The sequence below is a fragment of the Bos taurus genome, chromosome 5 (genome assembly GCF_002263795.3).
Source record: "Bos taurus isolate L1 Dominette 01449 registration number 42190680 breed Hereford chromosome 5, ARS-UCD2.0, whole genome shotgun sequence".
NCBI classification, from domain to species: domain Eukaryota; kingdom Metazoa; phylum Chordata; class Mammalia; order Artiodactyla; family Bovidae; genus Bos; species Bos taurus.
This window is the reverse complement of record NC_037332.1, coordinates 25729523-25744614: the sequence shown is the minus strand read 5'-3', so window position 1 is coordinate 25744614 and position 15092 is coordinate 25729523. Positions and strand designations below refer to the sequence as shown.

At 44.9% G+C, this 15092-nt stretch overlaps 1 protein-coding gene and 1 non-coding gene across 6 annotated transcripts in view; both read left to right on the top strand.

Annotated features, from left to right (window-relative positions):
• Positions 1-2569: 2569 nt before the first annotated feature.
• COPZ1 (COPI coat complex subunit zeta 1) overlaps positions 2570-15092 on the top strand; it is a 19317-nt gene continuing 6794 nt past the window's right edge. For 4 of the 5 annotated variants that reach the window (XM_005206091.5, XM_059886106.1, XM_059886105.1 and 1 more), the window contains exons 1-3: positions 2570-2612; positions 13447-13515; positions 14796-14877. In XM_005206091.5, the coding sequence (XP_005206148.1) occupies positions 2595-2612; positions 13447-13515; positions 14796-14877 (169 nt within the window). In that variant the 5' untranslated portion in view covers positions 2570-2594. 5 annotated transcript variants of the gene reach the window in all.
• MIR148B (microRNA mir-148b) lies at positions 10421-10510 on the top strand. The gene has a single exon (NR_031370.1). It is a non-coding gene; the product is annotated as a microRNA mir-148b (primary transcript).

Genomic DNA, 15092 nt, shown 5'->3' with positions numbered 1-15092 from the left:
GTTCTTAAAGGTTTTCCAGGTAAAGAGGAGAGGAAGCAGGAACAGCAATGACCACGAAGTTCTATGACCATAGAACTTTAACACTATGTTGGACCCTAAAAAGCTCTGGTCTGAGCCATTTTACAAAGTGGCAGCTATAGTCCAGAGATGATATAAGGACTTTATTAAGACAAAGTCACTGACGAGAACTAATGACTCGCATCCAGCCAGGTAGGTGTCTTCCCTCTGCAGCACAGTTACTCAAGAGGCTGGAGAGCTAAGAATCAGCCATTTTCTGCAACAATGTCTAACTGTTAAAATTTGTCAGTTACTCCACAAAGAAAGAGGAGTCAGCCACCTCCCACAAACCAACCACATCACATATTTTTCCTCTTGGTCCCTAGAGAACATCTGGCACTGGTATAGGCTACTTTAGGTAGGACTAGGCTACAAGAAAGGCTGTATCACAGGTCAGAGGAGTGGATCGTGGATAAGAACACGGTTTTAGAACCAGACCCCCTGTGCTCGAATGCACTGTTTAGTCACTCATTTGTGTCCATCTCTTTGCGACCCCATGAACTGTAGCCCACAAGGCTCCTCTGTCCATGGGATGTCCCAGGCAAGAATTCTGGAGTAGGTTTCCATTTCCTTCTCCAGGGGATCTTCCTGACCTAGGGATTGAACCCGTTACTCCTGCATTGCAGGCAGACTCTGTACCACTGAGCCATCAGGGAAGCCCCTGATCAAATGTATGGCTACCAATTAATAGTTGTATGGCCTTAAGTAAATTACTTAACTGCTCCGAGCTCCACTTCTCTCATCTGTAAAATGGGAGTAGTAACCATCTACTTTATACGTTTTTTAAAAAATATATTAAATAACATAGTTAAAGATGTAGATGTACCTGGTACATAGTCAGTAAATGTTACTAATATCATTAAACTGCCAAGCCAAAGACTATCTTGTGATTTCAGGCACAATGCTAAATGTTTGAATGACTCCACATGGAAATAGATAAAGGCTAAACCTTTGCTTCTCCCAGATTTGGGGCTTGTCTCCTGGGACATTACCAGAAAATCAGACACCTTCCTTCATAGCATATGTTAGCTCTGTAGTTTGTTTTGTATTGCTTTATACTTTTCTCTTGGAGAAGGAAATGGAAATCCACTCCAGTGTTCTTGCCTGGAGAATACCAGGGACAGGGGAGCCTGGTGGGCTGCTGTCTATGCGGTCGCCCAGAGTCTGACATGACTGAAGCGACTTAACAGCAGCAGCATACTTTCCTCTTAGGCACTCTGATTCTGCTCTGAAATTTTTAGAAAAACTCCTGGGTTTGGATACTCTTTTTGGAGAGCTACTAAAGACATAACTGTTAGAGATGAATTTTAAAAAACCAAACCCACAAAAACCTTTAGGGACAATATAAGGCAATAAGGGCTTCCCTGATAGTTCAGATGGTAAAGAATTCGAGTGTAATGCAGGAAACCCAGGTTCCATCCCTGGGCCAGGAAGATTCCTCAGAGAAGGGAATGGCTACTCACTCCAGTATTGTTGCCTGGAGAATTCCATAGACAAAGAAGCCTGGTGGGTTACAGCCTATGGGGTTGCAAATAGTTGGACTCAACTAGCGACTAACACACATATAAGGCAAATAAAGGTGTCCCTGACCTAAGAAACGTCAGGGACCAAGAAATTGACGGGTGAGGAAAGCTAAACTTCATCAAAATCCCTCCCTATTGTGAAATCTCTGCATACAGTAAACTTCTCTTTTCTCATTTTGCAACGGCTTGTCCCTACTGGAAAACCGCATACCCTGTTCCCTACATCGTTCCTTATCCTGGACCCTTTATCCCCGTGTCCCTCAGTATCCAAAGCTCTCAAAGCCCGTTTCACGGCGGGCCAAAGAAAATCTGCTTTTAGAAAACTCACTAGCTTCTTGTCCTTCTCTGGATCAAGCGAAGTCTGGGACTCCACCTAGGGTAGATTGTTACTGTTAGCAATCAACCTCTAGCGGCCTTCTTTTATCAAAGTAACACGCTGGTCGTCTTGTGGCTTTATTTTATGACTGTGCAGACTTTGTGTATACTGAAGTGATCTGAGAGAATCTGAAGGAAGAGCTAGTAGTGATTGCCAAAGCAACCGTGGACATCGGGGACCCAATGGAGGCTCCGGAATGAAGATTCCGGTAGGATTACATCAAGACCTGCCAGTGTTAAGGGCCAAAGAGACACAGCGCCCCCTAAAGAGAGTGCGAATTAAAGTTACTAAATCCGGCCGACGATATCACGTGCCCTCCGCCAGGCCAATTGAAAATTAATAATCGCTTCCTCTGTTCCCCATGGAAACAACCCCGCCCCTCTGACCTTCCCGCTCCATTCAGCCGTGAGGTTTTGTCGTTTTATTGAATGTTTAAACTGACAATCAAATACCTGCGCCTTCTGGCTGGACACCTTGCTTCCGCTAAGCAAACTGGTACACTGATTGGCCAATAAAATAATAGATGACATTTGGGCGTCCAATAACCTTCATTCTAGGCGGGATCTAATGAGGGCGTAGGGCCAATCAGAGGCGGCGTTGCCTCTGTGGCTCCACGTCGGCACCAGCTGCGGGGCAAGATGGAGGCGCTGATTTTGGTAGGAGCTGGAGGGGCAGCCGAGATGCTGCAATGTCCAGGGGGGCTGGGAGTCGGGGTTCAGTCTGAGTGGGAGGGGGTAGAAAGGGGAGTTCCGGGTAATCCTCGGGGTCCGAACGTTTTGCAGGTCCCTGGAATAAGCCTGTGGCCTAGTGCCGGAGCTAAAGCCTCGGTTTAGAGTAGGAAGCTGTGCCGGGGATAGGGCAGAGTTGGTGGAAAGTTGAAGGGAGCACATGGAGTCCTTAGGACACATAGGATCATAAGCGTACTGCATTGGGGTCCTTCAGATTCTCTCTGATTATGCGCATTGTGGATGATACTGTGATTTGAGTTCCCCCAAATCTCCAAACTCGCCTCAAATTGTAAGAATAGAGTGCAGGTGTTTGTCATCACAAACAACTTGTCACAGTGCAACTCTCCGTTGATAATTCCCTGTCGTAGACCTTAAAACTATTTCTTCTTCGATTTCCTACTATGTAGATTTTGTCGTCATAAGGAATCAGTATTCCATTAGAGTTCTGGAATACCTGATAAGAGTTAGTGTTGGATTGTGGAATGTTTTCTCAGACTTCTTATTCTGTTCTCTTTTTTCCGGTTCATTTAAATTTTGGGAATTCTTACTACTGTAGGATCTGGGATGCCAACTCTTCTCTGGTTATGTAAGAACTTTGGTGACTAAAGAGGCGTGTTACATCCCCTGTCCATATAATCCTTTTTGCTTGTTCAAAAAAATAAAATACTATTACCTCTTCTTTAGAACTGAGCAGAAACTCAAAAGTGCCCCACCCGTTTCAAACGTGGGGTTGTTAACATATATATGTATGTGTAATGTATAGGAATTTAACTCCCAGCTTCTTCCTTAATTGAATAAACTCTATGTTCATTTTTTGCCTTTTTTACCCCCCTTCAGCTCTTCACATGTACACTTCCAGATCCTCATCGGGTTAAAGAGAGTAACAGGTTTCAATATCCCTCTTTCAAAATGGCAAATATAGGGATTCAGTTCAGTCGCTCAGTCGTGTCCGACTCTTTGCAACCCCATGAATCGCAGCACGCCAGGCCTCCCTGTCCATCACCAACTCCCAGAGTTTACCCAAACTCATGTCCATCGAGTCGGTGATGCCATCCAGCCATCTCACCCTCTGTCGTCCCCTTCTCCTGCCCTCAATCCCTCCCAGCATCAGGGTCTTTTCCAGTGAGTCAACTCTTCGCATGAGGTGGCCAAAGGATTGGAGTTTCAGCTTCAGCATCAGTCCTTCCAGTGAACACCCAGGACTGATCTCCTTTAGGATGGACTGGTTGGATCTCCTTGCAGTCCAAGGGACTCTCAAGAGTCTTCTCCAACACCACAGTTTAAAAGTATCAATTCTTCAGTGCTCAGCTTTCTTCACAGTCCAGTTCTCACATCCATAAGTGACCACTGGAAAAACCAGTCTTAACTAGATGGACCTTTGTTAGCAAAGTAATGTCTCTGCTTTTGAATATGCTATCTAGGTTGGTCATAACTTTCCTTCCAAGGAGTAAGCATCTTTTAATTTCATGGCTGCAGTCACCATCTGCAGTGATTTTGGAGCCCCCCAAAATAAAGTCTGACATGTTTCCACTGTTTCCCATCTATTTGCCATGAAGTGATGGGACCAGATGCCATGATCTTAGTTTTCTGAATGTTGAGCTTTAAGCCAACTTTTTCACTCTCCTGTTTCACTTTCATCAAGAGGCTTTTTAGTTCCTCTTCACTTTCTGGCCACCTCATGCGAAGAGTTGACTCATTGGAAAAGACTCTGATGCTTGGAGGGATTGGAGGCAGGAGGAGAAGGGGACGACAGAGGATGAGATGGCTAGATTTGGTCACCAGAGTTCTTAGAATATCATATTAGTAATTTCTTTCCTCTTTGTCTGTGCTTCCCAACATTTTTAAATGTGTGTGCTCTTTACTATTTTCAATATATTTTGGGCCCCCAATTAAGAACTTATGTATCTTTCTCACCATTCCAGCCCTTCTCAACTGGAGTTCCAGGGGAGAATTAAGCCCTGATGCCCTAAGACATCATTGTATGTAATGAATCAACTTCTCTATATACACAGTGTCACTAGTTTTAAATACTATCTTTGGGAGGAGTAAAAAAATAGTATTAAATAATTTTCAGTATTCAGTGTTTCAGATGTGGAACCCTGGTTGAGAATCAGGTGGTATTCCCTAAATTTTTCTCTTCTCACTACCCTCACATTCTGATCCACAAAATACAGCTCCATCTGATTCAGAATCACCCTTTCTCACTGTTCTTTTTATCTCATCCCCTTCTCTGTCTGCTCAGTGGCATCTTCTAATTCTTGGGTCACCATCTTCATTGTGAAAAGTATAAGGAATTCCCTGAACTTTTACCTGAGCTTCCTATTGAGCTAAAGTGTTGATTGTATCTGGGTGAAAGTGAAAGTATTAGTCACTCAGTTGTGTCTGACTTTTTGTGACTCCATGGACTGTATCCTGCCAAGCTCCTCTGTCCATGGAATTCTCCAGGCAAGAATACTGGAGTGGGTTGCCATGCCCTTCTCTAGGGGATCTTCCTGACCCAAGGATTGAACCTAGGTCTCTTGCATTGCAGGCAGATTCTTTACCGTTTGAGCTACCAGTATTTAACAAACTGCTTCTTAGAGAAGGCAGACCTCTTCTAAAGTTCTTTTAGGCTACTTCCTCTCACATGTCTGTTTCCTGGTTTGACTGGCCCTCTGGGAAAATCTGATCAAAGTGTATTCAATCCTCACCTTTACAAGACACATAGCCATAGGATACTAAGGAGAAGGGTAAGTAAAGTGGGGGGAGGTGTCAAAAAGAACCATCATTTGAAATTTGATCTGATTATGGAAATTTCTAAATACCAATTGTTGTTGTTGTCTAGTCGCTAAGTTGTGTCCAACTCTGTGACCCCTTGGACTGCAGCACACCAGGCTTCACTGTCCTTCACTATCTCCTGGAGTTTGCTCAAACTCAGGTCCACAACATTCAAAAAACGAAGGTTGTGGCATCTAGTCCAGTCACTTCATGGCAAATAGATAGGGAAACAATGGAAACAGTGACAGACTTTATTTTCTTGGGCTCCAAAATCACTGCAGATGGTGACCGCAGCCATGAAATTAAAAGAAGCTTACCCCTTGGAAGAAAAGCTATGAAAACCCTAGACAGTGTATTAAAAAGCAGAGACATTACTTTGCCAACAAAGGTCTATATAGTCAAAGCTATGGTTTCTCCAGGAGTCACATACAGATGTGAGAGCTGGACAGTAAAAAAGGCTGAGTGCCAAAGAATTGATGCCTTCGAACTGTGGTGCTGGAGAAGACTCTTGAGAGTCCCTTGGAGAGCAAGGAGATTAAACCAGACAATTCTAAAAGATATCAACCCCGAATATTCACTGAAAGGACTGATGCTGAAGCTGAAGCTCTAGTACTTTGGCCACCTGATATGAAGAGCCAACTCATTGGAAAGACCCTGATGCTGGGAAAGATTGAAGGCAGGAGGCAAAGGGGACGACAGTAGATGAGATGGTTGGATGGCATTACCGACTCAATAGACAAGAGCTTGAGCAAACTCTGGAAGATAGTGAAGGACACACACGTCTAGCATGCTACAGTCCGTGGGACTGCAAAGAGTTGGAGACGACTGAGGGACTGAACAGCAACGACAACAGGTCCATTGAGTCAGTGATGCTAATACGTTCCCTTCATTTATGTACTTTACAATGGGTCACGTTTCTTTCTTGAATTAAGTGGTCCGTTCCTACCTTTCAAGCACATTTGTCTAATCTTTCTCAGGTTCTTTTCTACGGAAAGAGACCCTTTCATCTTCCATTCCTAGTGCTTGATATTAATGCTCCTGGCCTGGACACACCTTCCTCTTTCATGCTCTTTTCTGTTGGTTCTCTGTTGTGAATGGAGAGGTATCTCTGCAGGTCACCATTCTCCATTAATAACCTCTGGAATCTTAAAGATAATGACGTATCCCCTTCCTCCTTCCCTCTTTTACCCTTTTTTTCATCAAAACTGAATTACTCTAGCAGTCCAGATCTTTAAATCTTCCTCATAGGTTTCATTTTTCTTAGTCCTCTCTGGATTCACTTTCTTAGAGCTTTTCCAGTGCTTTATGGACTAGACTTCTTAATTCTATTCTTTCTCTCCCCTTTGTAAATTTCTGTCCTAAAACAATGACCAGATCCTGAATTCTAAGCCTCATTCAGTAATCAGGGAATCCAGAGTGCACACAGGAGTATGTGTATATATTGGAGGAAGAAACTATGCAGAATACATCAATGACTTTTAAAGGCTGATATTGCTCTATGGCCTTCGCTTCCTGAATCATCTTAATGGGGCTTTTGTTAAATTCTTTTGGCACTAACAGTAGAGGTACTTGGCCTAAATGCCCCCTTCCCCTGCTCTGGGCAAAGGTATCAATTACATTAAGCCCCCAAAGCACTCCCATCTCATTCCTGGCAGTCCCCTGTGCCCCTCTCCCAGCTGCGTCCTTGCCGGTGCCTGGCTGGTCCATTTCGTTAGGAGAAGCAATCTCCTCATTCCTGCACTGTGGAGATATATTTCTCAGCTAGGGCGTGAGCAGTGCCAGCACTGCCCCCAGTGAGGTCCCTGGCAGCCATAAAAATTTTTATTGTGATTATGTTGGTGTCGGGGTGTCCATCTGGGTTATTGCACACCTAGTTTAATTGATTGAAGTTTAATTTATTGACACTTCAAATTAAATGATCAGAATAAACTGTGCTGTTACTCTGGCCGGCTTGTTTTAATGGTTGATTGCTGGAAGCAGACCTCGGCTTGAACTAAAACCCCCAAAGAGCAATTGACGCTGCTTCTAACTCTCCCCATGTCTTGCCCTCCAAGAAGACCTCGTTATAGATTTCCGACGTATTTATATATATTTTTTCCCTCTCCTTCACAGTGGTGGGAAAGAGTTGGTCCCTGGCAAGGTATAAATTATATCAGAGGTCTAGGGGAGCTGTCACATGGTCAAAGGAGGAGGAGGGGGCCTCCATGTGAAGAAAGCCAGACCCCTGAGAAGCCAGGTCTTCCTTGGGAGGATGAATGCAATTATCCAGATATTTGAGGGAACCTAGTGGCAGATTTAGGGTCTCTTTTTCAGCTAGATACTTGCTATTGTTTTCTTGCTTTACTCCGTCAACGTGACTTGGTTAGAGTCAGGATACTGACAAGAAAACTGAGAAGCAAATAAAGGATGGAACAGGGATAAAGAATCAGTGCCTACCTACCCACTTATGATAGAGTAATTAGTAAGATGGAAGGCAGCGTGCCCATGGACAGCTTTGATGAAGATGGATTGGGAGGTTGAGTCCATGCACATGTTGAGATACCTGTACTGGCCAGAGCCTCATATCTCCCTCTGCTGATTCCACACAGTTTATGCTTTCTCTTAGATCAGATTATTAGAGGAGTTCTGTTCTTAGACTCCCAAGCCTGTCACCTTTTCTGATGTTTGACCACCCCCATCTCTTCAGGAAGTCTTTGCTATTGTGTAATCTAAGTCTTACATGCTGCAGATGAAACCTTGGTCTCCTTACTTGGCTTTTAAAATTTCCCACTATTAAAGTAGGTATCCCCATCCACAGCCATTTGGCCTGGATAATTCTGTCTACCAATTTTCTCTAGCTTCTTTTATTTGTGTAGATTTTAGAGGGAGGCTGAAACTAGGGGAGAAGATAGCAGTTCTGTCTCAGGGTTGATTTGGGGGAGCAAGTAGCTTGAAAGATGAACACAGAGGCTGTCAGTTCAGTCTTTCAGAGACTAGCTTTTTGTTTTCAGGAGCACACGGGTGGGGGGAATAAATCACGATACAAATCATGACTAAGGACTCATCAGAAATAGATCTAGCCCCATTTGAGTTTTCCCTTTGCTGTGTGATACTTAAATGAGGGCTCTTGGATTATCCAACGGGGCAAGCAGGAAGTTCTAATGTTGCTCTCAGGGTTCAGATATTTCACACCTGAGGAGTACTCTATTTCTGCTTGTCAGTTCATCTCTTCATAGCAGTACTCCTCGCTTTGACTCTCATTTTTGTAATTCTTCCATTTCCAGAATAGCTGAAGAATTAGGGACTGTGTAACCTCTGTGCAAAAAATTCTCTGGCAGATGGGCTTTCAGAATTTTAAGAAAGGACCTGAAACTGCATTCCTGAAGAGTTTGGGATCTGATTATCTTTGTCCTGCCTGTCTCAGAGCTGCTGGATTTACTCACTGAAAGCTGGAGGGGTGTGGTGCTGACCTTAGCTCCCCCTGCTGGCTGTGTTAGTTTTCTCAATCATTTATTTATGAAGGCCACACGCATGTTCATTGAAGTCATTATTCGGTGCCCGGCAGAGGCTAGGGGGTGGTTTACAAAAGTATCACTCATTTATCCTTTTTTTCTCCCCTCTCCACACCATCTTTCTGTCTGCAGAGAGAATCTCATGTAATTCTAAATCTAGGTCTATGAACTCCTTGAACTCATAAAAATTTGTGAATGTGTGTTTTCCTGGTCACAAGGTCCATGGATTTCATCAGGTTATCGAAACATTTTTTCTTGTAGTGGCAGACGTCCGGTGACCATGGTTTTCTGTTTTGTTTCTGTGTCAGATCCGAAGAGTCTTTCCGGGTGGCTCTTCCTACCATCAGTTCTTCCTTCCTGACACTTGGGTTCACTTTCCTCTTAATAACCAACATTTGGTCTCATGTCGGCTGGGGAATGTTCTGTGGTACCTGTGGCTCCTCTTCTTTCCTGAGCTGTGTTGTCTGAATCTAAGTAAACCCTTGGGTAGGATGTGAAAATGGTTTTTCTCTGGCTAAAACCTTTAGCTAGTTCTTCTCATCTGAAGTCCCTAGGCTTGTGGCTGGCAAACTGGAGCCTTCAAACCTACAGGAGCTTTTCATTTTAGAAATTGGCACAGAATCAGGGAGCAAAATACCTGCTCAGCCATGTGGAGCTGGAGTGGTATCTAGAAATTTCTCCTAGTTTTTTTATAGCCTTGGTTTTACTTTATAAAATAGATTTAAGGAAAGAGCATCTTGTTTCTAGTTGATTGAGACCTATTTTCAAGCCAGGGCACTACTTTCTGGCATGGCCATAAAGATTTCTTTATAAGTAGAGAATGAAGAACTTTCTAGAAATCTCAACCAGATTTTTTACTTATGTCCTTTCAGCTTTGTGGATCTCATCCTCTAACTCCGCAAAGTCTTCTTGGCTCCCTCCCTTCTGCCTTCTCCCCCCGCCCCCACCAAAGATCAAATAAAATAGTCATAATCCCCAAATATCCTGTGCCTGCTCCAAACACTACCCTGGTCCTCTTCTGGTGGCATATCACAATCTTATCCCAGAGTATCCTTTTACTGTACATTGTGAACAGACTTAATTCCATGCTTTTTCAGGGCCCATTTCTTATAGTTTGACTTAAAAGACACACGGATAAGAGCTTTTCTCCAGTGCTGCCTTTTGAATATTTTTGCTAATAATTATAGTTCTGAGGAGGCTGCAGGTCACCTGAAGACCCACAGGGGGCAGCACTAGGAGTGACTCTTCCCTTTTAGTCCTCTGTGTGATGGGGTAGGGGGTACCAGGAGATGTTGTTTTTCACCAAGCTTCAGAAGCCTCTGATTGAGATCAAAGATTTGTTTGTAGCAGTCTCGTTGCTTGTTCAGTGTTGTTTCAGCTCTCCTGAGGAGTACAGTCTAGTTTTCTTGATAATAAAAAGGGACATGAAAATCCGAGCCACCCAACCTCCCACAGACCAATCTGCCTGTATATCATTTCCAGTCACTGTTAGCATTTGAGGTGAAGTTCTGTTATACACTCAGGCTGTGGCTCTCTGAAAGTCAGTGCATCACAGAACTTTGTCTCGAAAGCTTTCTAGCAGCTACCCATTTGGGAGTGGGAGGGAAGAACAGGCCTTTAAAAATCCTTTGAATGTGTCCCTAAGCATGTAGGGTCTTTCTCAATAATCAGCATTTAATGTGTTAACAAGGTCAGGCCTAGTCCATTGTCCAGGAATGCTGCTTCTCAGTAGCTGGGAGTTGTTTATAAACTTGCCCTTTGCAAAAAACTTAAAATGAAATTACATTATCAGTAATGGCTTCTGGGCCCTTTAAACAGCCTGGTTTTATGATATGAGAGGAACTTCAGGCCCTCCCCTGCCTACCCCCTCCCCACCCACACACACACAGTCCTGAGAGGTAAAGGCCCCAGGCTGAAGTGGAACCAGCTGTAGTCAGGAGGTGGCAGGAGAAGTAAAGGAGAAGCTGCCGGGCTGGCTGTAGCCGAGTGGAGAACTAAAGCAGCGTGGAAGCTCTGGCCAAGTTCTCGGCTTTATTTAGAGTGGTCATTCCTTTGGAAGTTTGAAATGACCAGCCTTTTCTCTAGTGCCTTCTTAGCCCTTTCAGACTTACAGTCACATCTGGTCTTCTCCTTCCCCTGCCTTTGCCCTGTCTTTTATCCTTCCCAGGAAGATTCATGTTTCTATTTTGGGGGTTTCCTTGATGGCGCCTTCTAGGAAGCCAGTGAAAAGAGCCGGGAGCAGGACCCAGGCATCTGTCCCCTCTTTGCCAGTTGTTTTAGGCACTCTCTTTCCCTGTTGGCCACAGAGGATTGTCTGGCTCTCCGACTTGGCTGGTGGCCGTAACCGTTTTCCTCTGCTTTGGGATCCCGTTCTTTCTAGAGATGCCAGACCCTGCGGCTGCAAGCACGAGTTACCTGTGCCAGATCAATGCCCGTTTAAGCCATTGGGAAGCTCTCTAAGGTTGCAGATAGCCTGAACAGAGCCAAGGATTTCCAGGGAAGAGGCTGTGGGGAAAATGATTTCTTCTGAATTCCCTTCCGGATGGACTTCTTTTCCTTCATTAAGGAAAGAATCCCTGAGTGTCTCCCTGTTGGTGAATCAAGGATCCAGGTTTCTACAGAATTGAGCCTGCTTATGGGAAGATCATTCTGTGGGGAATTAGGAGTTGGGAAAGCTGCTGTATTTGTGACCTTTTAGATGAGACTCTAGAGGACTTCCTTCTTCTAGACAGAGTCCCTCAGTTTGAGAGAGTATTCCAGAAAGTAATGTGTATAGCATGGGCATTTCTAAGGAGTGTTCGTCAGAGGAGGATGAGTTGGTAGTAATGTCACCCAAAAGGACCACACCAGAAAATCTACCTGTATGAGGAAGCCTAATTATAAGAGAAATCCCCTAGATGCTTATTGCATCAACAAATTTTTACCTTACTCTCAAACTTCATTTATTCTCATAATCATTCAATAAATATTGAGAATTTAGTATGTGTATTATTCTGGACACTTGTAATAAATCAGTGAATGAAACAAAATTTTCTGTCCTCAAGAATCCAAGTGGGGAAAGCTTACATTCTTCATCATTCTGTTCTCAAAATACTGGGTTCCCTTTCCTCTCCTTCTTAACTCCTTGAGCTCAGGTTCGTTCTTTGCTTGGAACCATAAACCTCCTGGCGCCTCATAGGATAGTTTACCTTGGTAGAAGCTACAGATCCTTGGCAGCGATTCTTTCCTCCTCACCTTTGGGTCTTTGTTAAATGTATGCTTGGAGAATAGAGAATATTTTTGGCCCTGTGAGAGCTGTGGGTTTCCTAAGTAGGATCAGGAAATGGAGGTAGCAAAGCATCAGCCTTGTCTCATAGCACAGGGGAAGAATATGTATGGTAAGTAACATTGATAGTCAAGGACTCTGAGCCTGCAAACACTTTCATACATGTACCGCTATCTCCCTTCCCTTCTTCTCCTTTCCTGTTAGTTGGTTCCCTGGAAGTTGCAGAAGTGGAGGAGCTTTTACAAAGTGACATGCTTTGAGTTTGAGTGTAACCATTAAGGCTGAGATGCTTGATTTCTTTCTTTCTTTCTTTTTTTTTTTTTTTTTGTGGCCGTGCCGTGTGGCATGCAGAATCTTAGTTTCCCAACCCGGGACAAACCCATACCCTCTACAGTGGAAGCATGGAGTCTTAACCACTGGGCCACCAGGGAAGTCCCTCATTTCTTTATGAGAGCCAGTTTACTCAAAGGTTGATTCTTCGTGGTGAAGGACCACTCCTCTCCTGCTCCTTATCTGCAGGTTTCACAGTGTTTCTTAGATGGAGCCTCTTCTTACTGCTTCTTAACGACCCCAAATTCAGATTGGTTTTTGTTTTGGCAAGTTAAGTGGTGGTGGTCAGGGTATAGTAGAGGAGTTGGGATCCTCGGAGAAGTCTTAGAAGATGGATGTCTCCCTGGGCTGCATTCAGAACTGTTGTGTCTGTGTGTGAGTGTGTACGTGTGCGCATGCCTGCTCCTTCCCCTCTGCTCAGTGAGTGGGTGGTTTAGGGAGGGCTTGCTTTATGCCTCTGCATCGCCACTGCAGCAACTTCCAAGTACACTAGGGCATTCAACCCTGTTTTCCTATAGCCCCGTGCAGTGCTTATTAATTAATCTGGTCACATTCCATACCCACCTGTGCATAGGAGACCAGGGAGGAGGGAGAGTAATTTGGAAAATAACTATAGCATAATATTTGGAAATAACAGCATGACCTACTTTGATTAAGCCCTCTGTGAGTCTGGCTCATAGAAATTGTTTCTCTGGCACTGCTCCGGGTCCTTTGTTGAAAAGTCCCCTCCCTCAATTCAGTTCATCTGTCGCTCAGTCATTCTCAGTGGGAAATGTCAAAGTCTAACCAGGTTGGGATAGGGGACATACAGAGGCATCTCTGTAACCCATTGCAGCCCCAGTAGGATTAAGAGAAGGTATCTGGTTTGTGAGTGGTGGCAAGAGCCTTCAGGACTGAAGCTATGTTCATATCTCTTCAGGAACCCTCCCTGTATACCGTCAAAGCCATCCTGATTCTGGACAATGATGGAGATCGACTTTTTGCCAAGGTGAGATTCCCTTTCAGATTAGTTGAGAAGCAAGACAGAGTTTTGGATCTTGGGACTGGCCCCACTCACTCCTATTCATCCACAAATAATTTTGAGAATTCTTCTATCTGACTACTCCAGATAAAACCTAAACTGCTCCTGTCTGTTAGTTGCCCTGCTTCCCTACCTGCCCATCCTTAGACTTTGTCATCAACATCAGAAGAGAGAAAAGCTTTGGAGCTTGGTTTCTGAACAAAGAAGTGTATGGATGTAAGAAGCAGCCTGCTTCTTACAAAGGCCCATCACCCCTGTCCCTTTCCCTTCTACCCCATCATCCTGCCTGAGTTTTTCCAGGGAATTCTCGTGCAGTTCCACGGTTCCAGCCCTACATCCACAGTCACTACCAAGCTTGCTACTTCCTGACTTTCCTGGTCCAATGTTTCTAACTTTGAATCCATTGAAAGAGAAGAGGAAGGACACCCCTCTCCTCTCCCTCCATATTCTCCCCCTCCTAGAGAAATTTTTTCTGTCCCTGGTGTATTAACTCCGGGCAAGCATCGCATAAATCAATCAGCAGGTAGAGATTAGTTTAGAATTCACCAGCTGTTCCTCCCTGTAATTGGATGTAACTATGCAGGACACCTTTTGAAACAGTTATCCAGTTACTAAATGCCAGACCTGTCATAGGTCTTCAGCTGACTGCGACGGATTAGCCCCTAAAGAGCAGAGCGATTTAGCAGCCTGCGTCTCCGCCCCCGTGCCAGGGAGAGCTTGGGAGTGGGCTCCATGGTGTGCTAGCTTGCCTCCCGCTTCTTTGAGTTTGCTGGAAAGGAAGCTAAAATACCAGAGAGCCGAGAGCCCAGGCAGAGCTTGTCCTTCTACAGAGGAGGGTATTGCAGCCCTTCCCAATTCCTCAGCCTTGCTCAGTGAGTGAGGGCTGGTGCCTTCTGTGTTCTCTAGCAGTGCTCCCTGACCTGGGGTGGCGCCTGGGATGGCCTCAGGGCTGCTGCCCTGGCGTACAGATGGGGCAGAGCCTCCTCACAGGGCTTCTAGGCCTTTTGCCCTTCCAACCTGGGAACCATGAGGTAGGGTGGCTTAGAGCAGGGTCCTTAAAAAATTTGTTTTCTATCCGATTACTCACTGCCCATTCCCTACCTCTGTGGTTCTCCCTTCTTCCTGTCAGTATTTCTCTTCACCCCATCCCTTGAAGGGGAGCAATCCAAGACCCAGGGCAAAACAGTCACTAATCATCCTGGGCTTCCAGCTCTAACAGCCCAACCCGTCTCCTTCCCTCTGACCAGTACTATGACGACACCTACCCCAGTGTCAAGGAGCAAAAGGCCTTTGAGAAGAACATTTTCAACAAGACCCATCGGACTGACAGTAGGTCGTTTTCCTTTCCCTACTCCCCATGGTGGGTGGCCGGGGGGAGCCACAGCGGGAAGCGGGCAGCAATGGGACTGTGGAGGAAGGATGAAATGACTCTGCCTCCTTTTTCTCTTTTTTTCCTCCTCCCCTCATATAATAAACTCTTCAGAAATGTAATGGGGAGGTGAGTGTACCTCACGCGGGAATACCGCGCTAGAAGGTTGGCTGTT